Genomic DNA, 15,056 nt, shown 5'->3' on the forward strand with positions numbered 1-15,056 from the left:
AGATAAGAAAGGGGAGGGTCTGATCGTAGATGATGTGACTGTGAAAGTGGAGGGTGACGTTCCTTCCACATGGAATGCGCATAGACAAATCTAAATATCTTTTACACGCGTCCAGGGATCGCGACCCAGTGTCTACGTCGATGGGGCCTTCTGATTCACATGGCCACGTCCTTTTCGATCAGGTATTGAACTCAAATTACAGGGCTAGAGAGCAGGCTCAGGGAGGGGGAGCAACATCAGGCAATATTAAAGAGAAACGGATGCTCTGCATGTTCTGTAACAAAGGCTTCAGTTGCTCGCAGAAGGTGGAGATCCACACAGGGGAGAAATCCTTCAGCTGTATCCAGTGTCACATGCACTTTGCCCAGGCTGGCAGCCTGAAGAGGCACCAGAGGGTCCACACAGGGGAGAAATCATTTAGCTGTGCGAAGCGGTTCTCACGCCAGCACCAGCTTAAGATGGACCTGAAGGTCTACACAGGAGAGAGACCCTTTACCTGTACGCACTGCGGGAAGAGGTTCTCAGAGAGGAGCTGCCTCACGATACACCAGCAGAAAAACCATTCCACTGTATAACAAAGAAAGTAACCATTCCACTCGATAGTTTAGATCAAACCCTGATTTAAAGACAAACTTGAATTTGCATTGCTGTCAACAAAAACGACCCACAGATGCATTGAGAATCACGAGAGTAACAGATTTCAGCGTTTAATATTCCTGGGTAGAATTTTGCATCCAGGCATTGTGTAATATACAGTATAAGATATATATATATATATATATATATATATGGGTATGCTTATATATATATATATATATATATATATATATATATATATATATATAAGCATACCCATATATATATATATATATATATACAGTGCCATAAATACAGTATACACAACCCTTGGCTTTTTACACATTTTGTTGATACAAAGTGGGATTAAAATTCATTTAATTGTAATTTTAATTTAAACTAAAATTTGTTTAAAAAAAAGAAAAATAACACTATCTTTATTAGATTAGTATTCAACCTCCTGAGTCAATACATGTTAGAATCACCTTTGGCAGCAATTATAGTTATGGGTAAGTCTCTAAGCGCATGCCACACCTGGATTGTGCAACATTTGTCCATTTATTCTTCTCAAAATTCTTCAAGCTCTGTCAAGTTGGTTGTTGATCATAGCTAGACAACATTCTGTTATTTTTTCTCCTGATAAACTCCCCAGTCCTTGACAATTACAGGCATACCCATAAGCCTAGGAAGAGAGTTCTGTGAATATTGTACGTATTTTTTTTCTTCATTTTTATATTTATTTGTGTTTTGGCTGTTCTAGGGTTTGATCACTATATCATATGGTCTTGACTCTCAGAGTTGCAGGATCGCGATGAAAAGTATTTTGGCTTGATAGCTGTTTGGATTCAAATAATGTGACTTTTTGTTTAATCTGTTCGGAAATATTACAACAAGGACTGCATGCTGTGTCCAGAAGTAACAGAGGAAGTTCAGGGAATGCTCCTAACCACTGCCAAGATGCGGTGGCTTTTTGTGTGCTTTTCAGCAGCCGTGGCATCAACCAGGTGGGTGCTACATTCCTGGCAATGGAGTACCAGAGAAGCCGCTCCAGTGGAATGATTGACCAGAGGTGAGGTGAGGTGCGGTGCGGTAGGCTGTTGAAGAGCTCTGGGCATGTTTCTTCAGACTGTCTTTGTTTCACCGTGTCTGTCCCATCGATGCCCCCTCCACTGCCTTTCCACTGACACTAAAGCCCAAACTGCCTCAACTTCATCCCATGCTGCCTGAGGCTTTTAATCTCCATCATTTACATTTTTTGTTTGTTTTATTTTTTATACGCTTTGAGTCTTTGAAAAGCACTGCAAAAGTTCAAAAAATGTATTCAATATTAAGTCTGTAACCCAAGTATTCCTAGTAGGCTAGGTCTACTGTGTAGGCCATGTTATGTTAGTAAAATGGTTTGAGCCATTTATTTAAGAGGACGACAATGGAAATACATTTTCAAACTTTTTTGTGTCATCCTCAATGATTTTAAATGCATTATCCACATGTGGTTGTATTGTGTTTTAAATGGTCAAATAAATATATCTAGAACATGATGCAGCCTGTACTTAACTCTTAACTTCCGTTTCTCTTTTATCCTGAAAAACCCCACAGTCCTTATTGATTACAAGCATACCCATAACATGATGCAGCCACCACTATGCTTGAAAATATGGACAGTGGTACCCAGTAATGTATTGTATTGTATTTTCCCCAAACATATCTCTGTTTTAAGGAAAAAAGTTAATTGGTTTGCCATATCTTTTGCAGTATTACTTTAGTGCCTTGTTACAAACAGGATGCATGTTTTTTAAATTCTGTACAGGCATCCTTCTTTTCACTATGCCAATTAGGTTAGTAAAAAATAAATAGAAAATAACATTTGAGCGCACTCAATTATGTTAGTTCAGTTCCTACCACGATGTACCAGTCAATTCTCCCTCTATAGAAATGTGGCAACGATGATGATTGTGGAGGCTGTAGATCAGGGGTATTCAACTCTTACCCTACGAGGTCAGGAGTCTGCTGGTTTTGTTCTACCGGATACTTAATTGGACCCACTTGGTGTGCTAAATCAGTCTCTGATTAGAGGGGAACAATAAAAACAAGCATATGGTAGGAGACTATAACACAGTGTTAAGTACCTCAATGGACCGTAAAGGTGATCACTCTACAAAACTATCACCGCCATGCCCTTAAGGAAATTCCACATACCATGGACACATTAGAAATAGTGGATATTTGGAGACTAAAAAACCCAGATAGAGGAGACTTAATCAAGCTAGTCGTCTTGACTACATTCTCGTATCTTTCTCTCTTGCATCAAAAGTTTAAAAAGTGTTAATAGGAGATAGAATGCGATCGGATCATCATCTAATTGGCATTCACATAACTCTAATATATTTTCCACTTGGACGGGATATTGGAAATTGAATCAAAGTTTACTGGAGGACAACTTATTTTTTAACTAAGACAAAATAATTTAGAACTGCATTTTTCCAGTATAATATAGGTTCAGCAAATCCCCTTATTGTTTGGGATACCTTTAAATGTACCTTCAGGAGTCATTCAATTCAATATTCATCAATAATAAAAAAAGAAGTTTCTGGACTAACAAGACTAACAAGGGAAATACATTAACTAATAGTTCAGGTTGATAGCAATTAAAACAATACTACAGAGATACAAACTAAGTTGGAGGAAAAACAAAAAGAACTCGAGGAACTTATTCAAGAATGATCTAATGTGATCTATTACAAAAATAAAGCAAACTGGATGGAATATGGAGAAAAATGCACACATTTCTTCTTGAATCTCCAATACAGGAATGCTAACAAAAATAATTTGCAGAAACTCGTTACTGAAGACGGAGTCATTATGATTCTCCAAATGATATTTTAAAAGAGGAAGCTAATTATTTTAGGCAGATGTTCTCTTTTCTGAGTTAATTGTGTTTTTCTTTTTCTTCTGGGGGGGGCTGTGGGAGGGGTCTCGATTGGTTGAGGGACAGCTGTTGGGGAACTGTGGGGGGGATCTTGGAAGGTTAGGGTTCGTGTTTGTTGGCCTGGTGGGAGATCTGTCAGCGTGCCCTTGAGCAGGGCATTTACCCTGGATGCTTCTGTGTGTCGCTCTGAATGGGAGTCTGTTGAATGAATTACAATTGTTGGAAACAATTACTTGTGTCATGCACAAAGTAAATGTCCTAACCGACTTGCCCAGACTATAATTTGTTAAAACCTGTTTGGGATAGGGGGCAGCATTTTCACGTTCGGATGAAAAGCGCGCCCAGAGTAAACTGCCTGCTACTCAGGCCCAGAAGCTAATATATGCATATTATTAGTAGATTTGGATAGAAAACACGTTTCTAAAACTGTTTGAATGATGTCTGTGAGTATAACAGAACCCATATGGCAGGTGAAAACCTGAGAAAAATCCAACCAGGAAGTGGGAAATCTGAGGTTTGTAGTTTTTCAACTCATTGCCTATCGAATATACAGTGTCTATGGGGTCATAATCCACTTCCTAAGGCTTCCACTAGATGTCAACAGTCTTTAGAACGTTGTTTGAGGCTTCCACTGTGAAGTGGGGGCGAATGAGATCTGTTTCAACCAGAGGTCTGGCAGAAGGTCATGAGCTGATCACGTGTGAGAGCGACCTGCGTTCCATTGCATTTCTAAAGACAAAGGAATTCTCCATTTGGAACATTATTGAAGATTTATGTTAAAAACATCCTAAAGATTGATTCTGTACATCGTTTGACATGTTTCTACGAACTGTAAAATAACTTTTTGAACTTTTCCCCTGACCTTTCGCCTGGACTTGCCCGCGCCTCATGAGTTTGGATTTGTTTACTAAACGCGCTAACAAAAGGAGGTATTTGGACATTAATTATGGACTTTATCGAACAAAACAAACATTTATTGTGGAACTGGGATTCCTGGTACTGCATTCTGATGAAGATCATTAAAGGTAAGTGAATATTTATAACGCTATTTCTGACTTTTACTGACTCCACAACATGGCGGGTATCTGTATGGGCTTGTTTTTGTGTCTGAGCGCCGTTCTCAGATTATTGCATGGTTTTCTTTTTCCGTAAAGCTTTTTTGAAATCTGACACAGCGGTTGCGTTAAGGAGAAGTATATCTATAATTCTGCTCATAATACTTGTATCTTTTATCAAAGTTTAGGATGAGTATTTCTGTAAATTGATGTGGCTCTCTGCAAATTCGCCGGATGTTTTCGAGGCACAACATTACTAAACATAACGCGCCAATGTAAACTGAGATTTTTGGAAATAAATATGAACTTTATCGAACAAAACATACATGTATTGTGTAACATGAAGTCCTATGAGTATCATTTGATGAAGATCAGCAAAGGTTAGTGATTAATTTTATCTATATTTCTGCTTTTTGTGACTCCTCTCTTTGGCTGGAATTTTGCTGTATGTGTTTTTGTGACTAGGCTCTGACCTAACAACCTAACAGCTTTCGCTGTAAAACCTTTTTGAAATCGGACACGATGGGTAGATTAACAGGAAGTTAAGCTTTAATTTGGTGTATTGCACTTGTGAATGTATGAAAGTTAAATATTTCTAAAAAATATCTAGCAGAACCCCTAGCCCTAACAAGTTTTAACAAGAAATTTGTGGTGGTTGAAAAACGAGTTTTAATCACTCCAACCTAAGTGTATGTAAACTTCTAACCTCAACTGTATATAGATATTCCATTAGAAATCAGCCATTTCCAGCTACAATAGTGATTTACAACATTAGCAATGCCTACACAGTATTTCTGATCAATTTGATGTTCTTTTAATGGACCAAAAATGTGCTTTTCTTAAAAAACAAGGACATTTTTAAGTGACTCCAAACTTTTGAACGGCAGTGTAAGTCCAGTAAAACATGATGCTGCCAATTGTACATGACTCATCGAGTGGCAGAAAGGTTTGGAAGCCCATTCCCGCCACCCCCAAAAAATAACAAATGTATACTGTCTCAAAATGTCAAGATATTAACTCTACATCTCGAGATAGTATAGAACATATATATAGAATATGTTTCTTCATTTGTAGCATCTATCCGTGTTGCAGAAATAGGCAGTCGGCAAACGTGTGGTTAGCTGGCATATGGCCTAACACTTTTGATTCAGTGTGATAAAAAATATTGACAGAAAAGCATTGAAAATAGGGACAAAGTACTTTTGTTTACACTGATTTGCTTCATGATTTGACAACTTGTGCACAATTAATCTGTGTTTCAGTCTGATCAACTGTAGCCTACTGATAACAACCACAGCTTCAGGTAGCCTAGAGAAGCCTATAGGCTCTGATCTCCTCCTGCCAGGAGAAACGAAGCGATAACGTGTATTTATATCTTAAGCTATGAATTTATAGCCTAAAATAGGCCTATTTATTTGTGTTAAGAAAAAATGTGAATGTGATCAAATTTTGTTTATATTCAAACTTCGGGTGGATCGTCTAGACCTTATCAATCCAAAGTTATTGCCTGGAATCAATCAATCAATCAACACAATAGTGATGACATACGGTGTGAGTAACTTTTAAACTACAGATGCAAATGCCGACACAATGCCACACTGCTTAAAGCAAACTCAGCCCTGTTACTTCTATTGTCCAATCGCAGATGCCTATTTTTTAAAAACCATATGACCTGATTAGAAACAATCTGGTCCCATCATAGCTCATATAAAACCGTTTTACAGCTGATTTATTACTACCCTCCAACTAGGGTCCGAAGTTTTACCTGGTTAGGTTAGCCCAGTGGTTCTCAAACCTCTCCTCAGGGACCCCCAGATTAGAGGTCGACCGATTATGATTTTTCAACACAGATTATTGGAGGACAAAAAAAAGCTAATACCGATTAATTGGCTGTTTAAAAAAAAAAGGTTATATATATATATATATACATATACACACACACACATTTTTGTAATAATGACAATTGCAACAATACTGAATGAACAATGAACACTTTTATTTTAACTTAATATAATACATATTATGGGCTTTTGGATGGGTGTTCTTAAGGTGATTCCACAGGTTGGTGGTATTTTTTTATTTAGCCGTTGCTGACCCCATGCTTACATCTTTATCACAAATAAGACACCTTGCTTTCCCAGGTGCCAATTCCATGTAATAGTCCCACACTGGTGCTCTGCTTTTCTCTGCCATCTGTAAAACACACACACACAGCTCTGAAGTGACAATGACACTGAAGAGTCTGCTTAGGAGACAAATACTCTCAACTGTTTGAATAAAAATGGAGTTTAAGTTACCTGTGATGAATGTTGAAAACAAAAACTGTGATTTCTATTTGCAGGAAATCCTATTTTAATAATGGGCATGGTAAGAATTGACTACCAAAGAGCAAGTCATAATTCCCATGACACCTTCTAGCAAAATCTGAAAAGCGGTTCCTTCATTAATTTATTCCATAGGATATTTTTTAGATTCCCTTAAAATAAGGTCTGTGTTTCGTGTAGGTTTACACCACCTTGCCAATTTTATAACTGTGTAGATATCCATAGGACAAGGTAACTCTGATCAATATTGGCTACATATAAGCGAAGATCATTTTTTGTAGAGTGGATTAAAATGAAAATATGTTGACAAAATGTACCTTATCCTAGTGAGATTTACACAGGTATCAAAATGCAGAGGCAGTTTAAGCCTGCACTAAACACAGACATTATTTGAAGTAGATCAAGACATTCTCTATGGAACACATGAACGGTAAAATAACGAAGGAACTCCTTTCAAGAGTTTCAAGCCGCAAGTTATTACAGGAATTATAACGCGTCAACTATTTCTCTCTAAACCATATAAGATAAGTTTAATGCTAGCTAGCAACTTACCTTGGCTTATTGCATTCGCGTAACAGGCAGGCTCCTCGTGGAGTGCAATGTAATCAGGTGGTTAGAGCGTTGGACTAGTTAACTGTAAGGTTGCAAGAATGGATCCCCCGAGCCGACGAGGTAAAAATCTGTCGTTCTGTCCCGTTCCTAGGCCGTTATTGAAAATAAGAATGTGTTCTTAACTGACTTGCCTAGTAAAAAAAAAAAACATTTAAAAAAAAATCGCCGCCCAAAAATACAGTTTCCCGATTGTTATGAAAACTTGAAATTGGCCCTAATTAAATCGTCCATTCCGATTAATCGGTCGACCTCTACCCCAGATGTTTCAATGTTTTAGCCATGAACTAGTTCAAATGATTCACCTAGTCAAGGTCTTGATGATTAGTTGACAAGTTTAATTAGATGCGCTAGCTCTGGGATGGAAACTGACTATCCTTCCCATCCTCGACTTCAGCAATGTAATTTACAAAATAGCCTTCAACACTCTACTCAGCAAACTGGATGCAGTCTATCACAGTGCCATCTGTTGTCACCAAAGCCCCATATACCACCCACCACTGTGACCTGTATGCTCTAATCGACTGGCCCTCGCTACATATTCGTCGCCAGACCCATTGGCTCCAGGTCATCTATAAGTCTTTGTTAGGTAAAGCTCCGCCTTATCTTATTTATTTTGCAGCGTGAGAGATGTAGTCAGGGTATTACATGCTGACCAGACCGGACACGTCGCGTTGCAAAATAGATTTAGAAATCCATGTTATTCAATTATTGCACCCCCACTGCTCGCGCGTGCCATTGAGCGTCTGCGTTGCTAAAATTACATTTCTGACACAGATCAAACTGCAAGTCCTGCCTCTTCCATCTCCTCATTGGTTTATAGAAGCAGGTACCCACATGCCATCTCCTCATTGGTTATATCCACATGGGTGATTGAAAGACGAACTGCTTTGCCGGTCATCGTGGTAATACTATGAAAGTTTAGATGCCAATCACCATATAAGTTCAAAGATGAAAACGCCTGGAAGGAGGAGAGATGACTAGAAACGATTTGGGTGACCTTTTTATGCGTGGATTAATTGTCAGACTAGAGGACCTTGTGCAGTTCAGGTAAAATAACAACTTAATGTTTATATCCCAGGACAAATTAGCTAGCATGTGCAAGCTAGCTAGCTAAATGCCATACATGTTTAAAGCTTTTCGACCTGTCCCCAAATTAATGTAATTGGTTCCGAGTTCGTTTTGATATTTTAACCTGCATGTCGTGATTGCGTTTGGTGTGGGGGGACAAAATAAATGTATGCACGATGGTGCACGCGCGCAGCTGGTTTGGGTTCCGTGTTAGGCTGGTGCTTGACGGTCTGCCGTTCAGCTCTGTGGACAACGAATCCCACTGTTAGGGCGGGGGGATACAAGCATCTCGTCATTATATCCAGTATCTCTGGTACCGTATTGCAAAGAACAGAGCGCATTCCTTTTTATTTAGCCACACCATTTGCACTATGACCCTAACCAATAACATCCTTTCTCTACAGGAAACAATGACCAAGAACAATTTCCACGTTAGCGTTTTTATTGTTGCTATTTTTAAGTTTATTAACACCAAGTGAATAAAAAGTACTACTAATTTAACTGCACAGCATCACATATTTACCCCATGTAGTAGTCTTTAATTCGCGTTGGAGACAGGACTTGGTTGATTGACGTTATCTAGGCAACGCTAGTTAGCTGCTAACGGTAACTAACAATGGCTAACTGTATGGTTTTTCACACTCAAATAGCCTCCATCATGGAGGTTCTAGCGAATTCAGCCGTGGCAGAGATCAGTAAACTCGTAGACGACGACTATGCAGTGTTTCGTTTGGAAATAACGCAAAGCCAGAAAGAAAACAGGACATTGAGGAGGAAACTACAGCTACTGGAGCTGAAGGTAGCACGGGAGCGCGCAGAGAGGACAATGCGAGAGCGATACAGAGGAATTGCAAGAGGTACATTTTGCAGAAGGCCAAGGCTGCGGGGGCTCTCGAACCCGGTTCGCATGTGTTTATAAGTGTTACCTGGAATTGTGTCTTGCTCAGTTTTTGATAGCCAAGTAATCAGGGGAAGTATTGCATACTATCTTGCGCATTTGTTGTATTTTACTTTTATTTCACGAGGCAGGCAAATTAAGAACAAATTCTTATTGCACAAAGACACTCATATTATAACCAGATTCTTGATTTACTGAATGTACTATTATCATACTTTAAAAATAATGTGACGGATGGAACATAATCAATAAATAGTATGTCAACAAGTTATGAGAAGTGTTACCTTACATTCCTGCCAATTGTAGACTGTGTAAATAGTGTATAATATAGCTTTGAGCATTCACATGATCTAATTTAACCACCCCTTTCCCCCAATCACTCTCTTAGGTGAAGGACATCTCACTGGAGGCCACAGGAATGTTGTAAAGCCAGCGGGACACAATGGGTGGAGAAATGACCAACCCATATCTATAGATGAGGGGAGTGGAACCTCAACCCAGCATGTTATCGTGATAGAGGTTAGTGTCGTAGTGTAACAAAAAATTACAGTACATCAAATGTGACTTGTTCATTTCAGAAATGCTCCCCTCAGCTATTCACTGGCTCACAACAATATGTATCTGCCCTAGGGAAGTTTGTGAGACTTCCCTTACGACATTGTCATCCAATTCAACCATTGTACCGATTTATAACCTCCTCTGTTCTTGTGTCAGTCTGTAGATGCAGAGGCTGCAGGTCCTGGGGTCAAGCAGGAGAGGTCTGAAGGAGAGGACCCACGGCACAGCAGAGACATCCAGATTGAAGCAGCGGCTGGAGTGGCACCCCCTGTAACCACAGAGGACCTGACCGCCGCGCCCCAGGCTAGGACCCGTTGCAGCATCCCGGAGGTCAGTGGAATGCTGAACGCCGCCCTTAAGTCAGAGACGGACGCCGAGACTTTAACTGTAACACACCGGCTCTTACACACAGGATCTGACCACAGATCAGACCACAGATCAGACCCAGAGAGACTGGTGCTGGGGCCACTTGTCTGTCCTCCTGCTCCTGGCTCAGATTACTTACCAGTATTTCATCAGAGCCAGAGGACGGTTCATTCCCGTGGAGATGGTGACATGTTAAACACTGGGGTTGATGATCTGTCTTGTTCTTATGATACAGAGATGGTCCCTGGCAACATATCCTTAGGTTTAGAGACCCAGACTGATCTGTCTAGAGGGGACTGGAACCGGTACAGTAGTAGTATATACTCCGAAGGGTGCCTAGATAAGAAAGGGGAGGTTATAGTGGTAGATGAGGTGACTGTGAAAGTAGAGGGCGATGCTCCTCCCACATGGAATGCAGATAGTCACCTTGGAGACGGACACTCACAGGGCAGAGATTTCTTAGATTACAGGGGAAGCTTAGAGACAAATCTAAATGTCACAACCAATTCTCCTTTACACGCGTTCAGGGAACGCAATCCAGTGTCCACGTCGATGGGGCCTTCAGATTCACACGGCCGTGTCCATTTCGATCAGGTATTGAACTCAAACAACAGGGCTAGAGCCCAGGCTCAGGGAGGAGGAGTCACATCAGGCAATAGTAAAGAGAAACGATTCTTCTGCATGTTCTGTAACAAAGGCTTCAGGTGCCTGCAGAAGGTGGAGATCCACCAGAGGGTCCACACAGGGGAGAACCCCTTCAGTTGTACCCAGTGTGAGAAGAGGTTCTCCCGCCAGGACCACCTGAAGAGGCACCAGATGGTCCATACAGGGGAGAAGCCGTTCAGCTGCCCCCAGTGCGAGAAGAGGTTCTCCCGCCAGGACCAGCTGAAGATGCACCTGAAGGTCCACACGGGAGAAAGGCCGTTTGTCTGTACACACTGCGGTAAGAGGTTCTCAGAGAGGAGCTACCTCAGGATACACCAGCAGAAAATGCACGCGGCCCTTGTATAGTGACATGTAATCAGGAATGAAAGTAAGGCGGTCCTGACGGCAAAATAAATAGTGCGGTTACGCCGTACCGGTAAAACATGGGCCTATCACAATAATTAAAACAAAATGTAAAAAAAACTTGACTATTATACCTTTATTTTTCATTAGGCTACCACATAGCAGAGGCATGAAAAATGTGCGAATGGTTTGAAAACAAGTGGTATAACAAAATGCAATGTGGTTCGACGAGAGCACTGACATTTTTTCAAGGCAGAGATAAATGGCTGACACAGAGACTTGTGTGGACAGTAGTATAAATTCTTGCCTAATGAAAATTGTCAAAATGTTATTACACTGTGACAGATGTCTCTTTCCATTTCCATGTTTGGAGGCTGGAAATAGTGTCTTCAGAAATGATTCATACCCCTTGACTTGTTCCACATTTTGTTGTGTTACAGCCTGAATTCAAACTTGATAAAAAAAAAATGTCTCTCACCCATCGCAACATGTTTTTAGAAATGTTTGCAAATTTGTTGAAAATGGAATACAGTTATCTAATTTACAAACAATTCACAATCCTGAGTCAATACATGTTATAATCACTTTTGGCAGTGTTTACATCTGTGAGTCTTTCTGGGTAATTCTCTAAGAGCTTTGTATACATGGATTGTACAATATTTGCACATTATTATTAAAAAAATTATTCAAGCTCTGTCAAGTTGGTTGTTGATTATTGCTAGACAGCCATTTTCATCTCTTGCCATAGATTTTCAAGCTGATTTAAGTGTATATTTTGCCTTATGATTTAGGTTATTGTCCTGCTGAAAGGTTAATTAATTTCCCGGTGTCTGGAGGAAAGCATACTGTACCAGGTTTTCCTCTAGGATTTTGCCTGTACTTAACTCTTAACTTCCATTTCTCTTTTATCCTGAAAAACACCACAGTCCTTAACCATTCCAAGCATACCCATAACATGATGCAGCCACCACTATGCTTGAAAATATGGTGAGTGGTACTCAGTAATGTGTTGTATTGGATTTGACCCAAACATAACACTTTGTATTCAGGGCAAAAAGTTAATTTCTTTACCACATTTTTTACAGTGTTACTTTAGTGCCTTGTTGCAAACAGGATGCATGTATTGGAATTGTGTTATTCTGTTTAGGCTTCCTTATTTTCACTCTGTCAATTAGGTTAGTATTGTGGAGTATCTACAACTTTCTTGAGCCATCCTCAATTTTCTCCTGTCACGGCCATTAAACTCTAACTATTAAAGCCACGACTGGCCTCATTATTGAATCCCTGAGCGGTTTCCTTCCTCTCTGGCAACTGAGTTAGGAAGGACGCCTGTATCTTTGTAGTGACTGTGTATTGATACACCATCCAAAATGTAATGAATAACTTAATACTCAAAGGGATATTCAGTGTCTGCTTTAAAAAAAAACAACAATTGAAACGGCTATAGGTGACTTTCTTTGCGATGCATTGGAAAACCTCCATGGTCTTTGTGGTTGAATCTGTGTTTGAAATTCACTGATGGACCTTTATAGATAATTGCATGTGTGTGGTACAGAGTCATTAAAAAATCATGTTAAACTCTATTGCTGAACTTATTTAGACTTGCCATAACAAAGGGATAGAATACTTAATTACTAATTAATTAGTAAAAATGTCAAACATAATTCCACTTTGACATTATGTGGTATTGTGTGTAGGCCAGTGACAAAAACACTATATTTAATGCATTTTCAATTCAGGCTGTAACAACAAAATGTGGAAAAAGTCAAGGGGTGCGAATACTTTCTATAGGCAATCCTGGCCCTGGACCCTGACTCTAGATATTATAGAGACTGGGCTAACACAGCTAACTTTTTAGGTCAATAATATGCTGTTTTTAATCAACATTTTGTTTGCTTTATAATCGTGAGATGAATTAAACTAGATATTAGCTAGCTAGGTAGTTATACCTATGTAGCTAACAAGGTTAGCTGTCTTTTCTCAAAATGAACCACATTGTGCTTCTACATCTGCATTGCTTGCTATTTGGGGTTTTCAGGCTGGGTTTCTGTATAGCACTGACATCTGCTGATGTAAAAAGGGCTTTTTAAATACATTTGATTGTTTGATTGTGGCTAGCTATTTCTTGTCCCTTTATGCTAGCCTTTACAGCCAAATCTGACTTCAGAAAATTAGACGCTGTGCCAATTGTGCGCCGCCCTATGGGACTCCCAAACACGTCCAGTTGGGATACAGCCTGGAATCGAACCAGGGTCTGTAGTGACGCCTCTAGCACTGAGATGCAGTGCCGTAGACCGCTGCACCACTCAGGAGCCCAAAAGTATTCTAGACCGTTTCTCCCTCTTGCTGCATTTAACAGTGAATTTCAAACACAGATTCAACCACAAAGACAAGGGAGGGTTTCCAATGCCTCGCAAAGAAGGGCATCTATAGGTATTTCAATATGCACTGCTCAAAAAAACAAAGGGAACAGTAAAATAACACATCCTAGATCTGAATGAATTAAATATTCTTATTAAATACTTTTTTCTTTACATAGTTGAATGTGCTGACAACAAAGTCACACAAAAATTATCAATGGAAATCAAATGTATCAACGCATGGAGGTCTGGATTTGGAGTAACACTCAAAATTAAAGTGGAAAACCACACTACAGGCTGATCCAACATTGATGTAATGTCCTTAAAACAAGTCCAAATGAGGCTCAGTAGTGTGTGTGGCCTCCACGTGCCTGTATGACCTCCCTACAACGCCTGGACATGCTCCTGATGAGGTGGCGGATGGTCTCCTGAGGGATCTCCTCCCAGACCTGGACTAAAGCATCCGCCAACTCCTGGACAGCCTGTGGTGCAACATGGCGTTGGTGGATGGAGCGAGACATGATGTCCCAGATGTGCTCAATTGGATTCAGGTCTGAGGAACGGGCGGGCCAGTCCATAGCATCAATGCCTTCCTCTTGCAGGAACTGCTGACACACTCCAGCCTCATGAGGTCTAGCATTGTCTTGCATTTGGAGGAACCCAGGGCCAACCGCACCAGCATATGGTCTCACAAGGGGTCTGAGGATCTCATCTCGGTACCTAATGGCAGTCAGGCTACCTCTGGCAAGCACATGGAGGGCTGTGCGGCCCCCCAAAGAAATGCCACCCCACACCATGACTGACCCACCGCCAAACCGGTCATGCTGGAGGATGTTGCAGACAGCAGAACGTTCTCCACGGCGTCTCCAGACTTTGTCACATCTGTTACATGTGCTCAGTGTGAACCTGCTTTCATCTGTGAAGAGCACAGGGCGCCAGTGGCGAATTTGCCAATCTTGGTGTTCTCTGGCAAATGCCAAATGTCCTGCACGGTGTTGGGCTGTAAGCACAACCCCCACCTGTGGACGTCGGGCCCTCATACCACCCTCATGGAGGCTGTTTCTGACCATTTGAGCAGACACATGCACATTTATGGCCTGCTGGAGGTCATTTTGCAGGGCTCTGGCAGTGCTCCTCCTGCTCCTCCTTGCACAAAGGCAGGAGGTAGCGGTCCTGCTGCTGGGTTGTTGCCCTCCTACGGCCTCCTCCACGTCTCCTGGTGTACTGGCCTGTCTCCTGGTAGCGCCTCCATGCTCTGGACACTACGCTGACAGACACAGTAAACCTTCTTGCCACATCTCGCAT

General features: G+C 40.8%; 1 protein-coding gene across 2 annotated transcripts; it reads left to right on the forward strand.

Annotated features, from left to right (window-relative positions):
• Nucleotides 1-8,748: 8,748 nt before the first annotated feature.
• On the forward strand, nt 8,749-11,849 carry LOC109901177 (protein snail-like). 2 transcript variants are annotated; one of them, XM_031836597.1, is made up of 4 exons: nt 8,749-8,874; nt 9,212-9,418; nt 9,848-9,978; nt 10,174-11,849. In XM_031836597.1, exons 2-4 carry the CDS (start codon nt 9,220-9,222, stop codon nt 11,392-11,394), a joined length of 1,551 nt encoding a protein of 516 aa, XP_031692457.1. In that variant the 5' UTR covers nt 8,749-8,874; nt 9,212-9,219; the 3' UTR covers nt 11,395-11,849. The 2 variants fall into 2 exon arrangements, with proteins under 2 accessions (XP_031692457.1, XP_020352812.1); XM_020497223.2 differs by lacking the exon at nt 8,749-8,874 and having other exon boundaries at nt 8,934-9,418.
• Nucleotides 11,850-15,056: the final 3,207 nt, after the last annotated feature.

The sequence above is a fragment of the Oncorhynchus kisutch genome, linkage group LG12 (assembly GCF_002021735.2).
Source record: "Oncorhynchus kisutch isolate 150728-3 linkage group LG12, Okis_V2, whole genome shotgun sequence".
NCBI classification, from domain to species: Eukaryota; Metazoa; Chordata; class Actinopteri; order Salmoniformes; family Salmonidae; genus Oncorhynchus; species Oncorhynchus kisutch.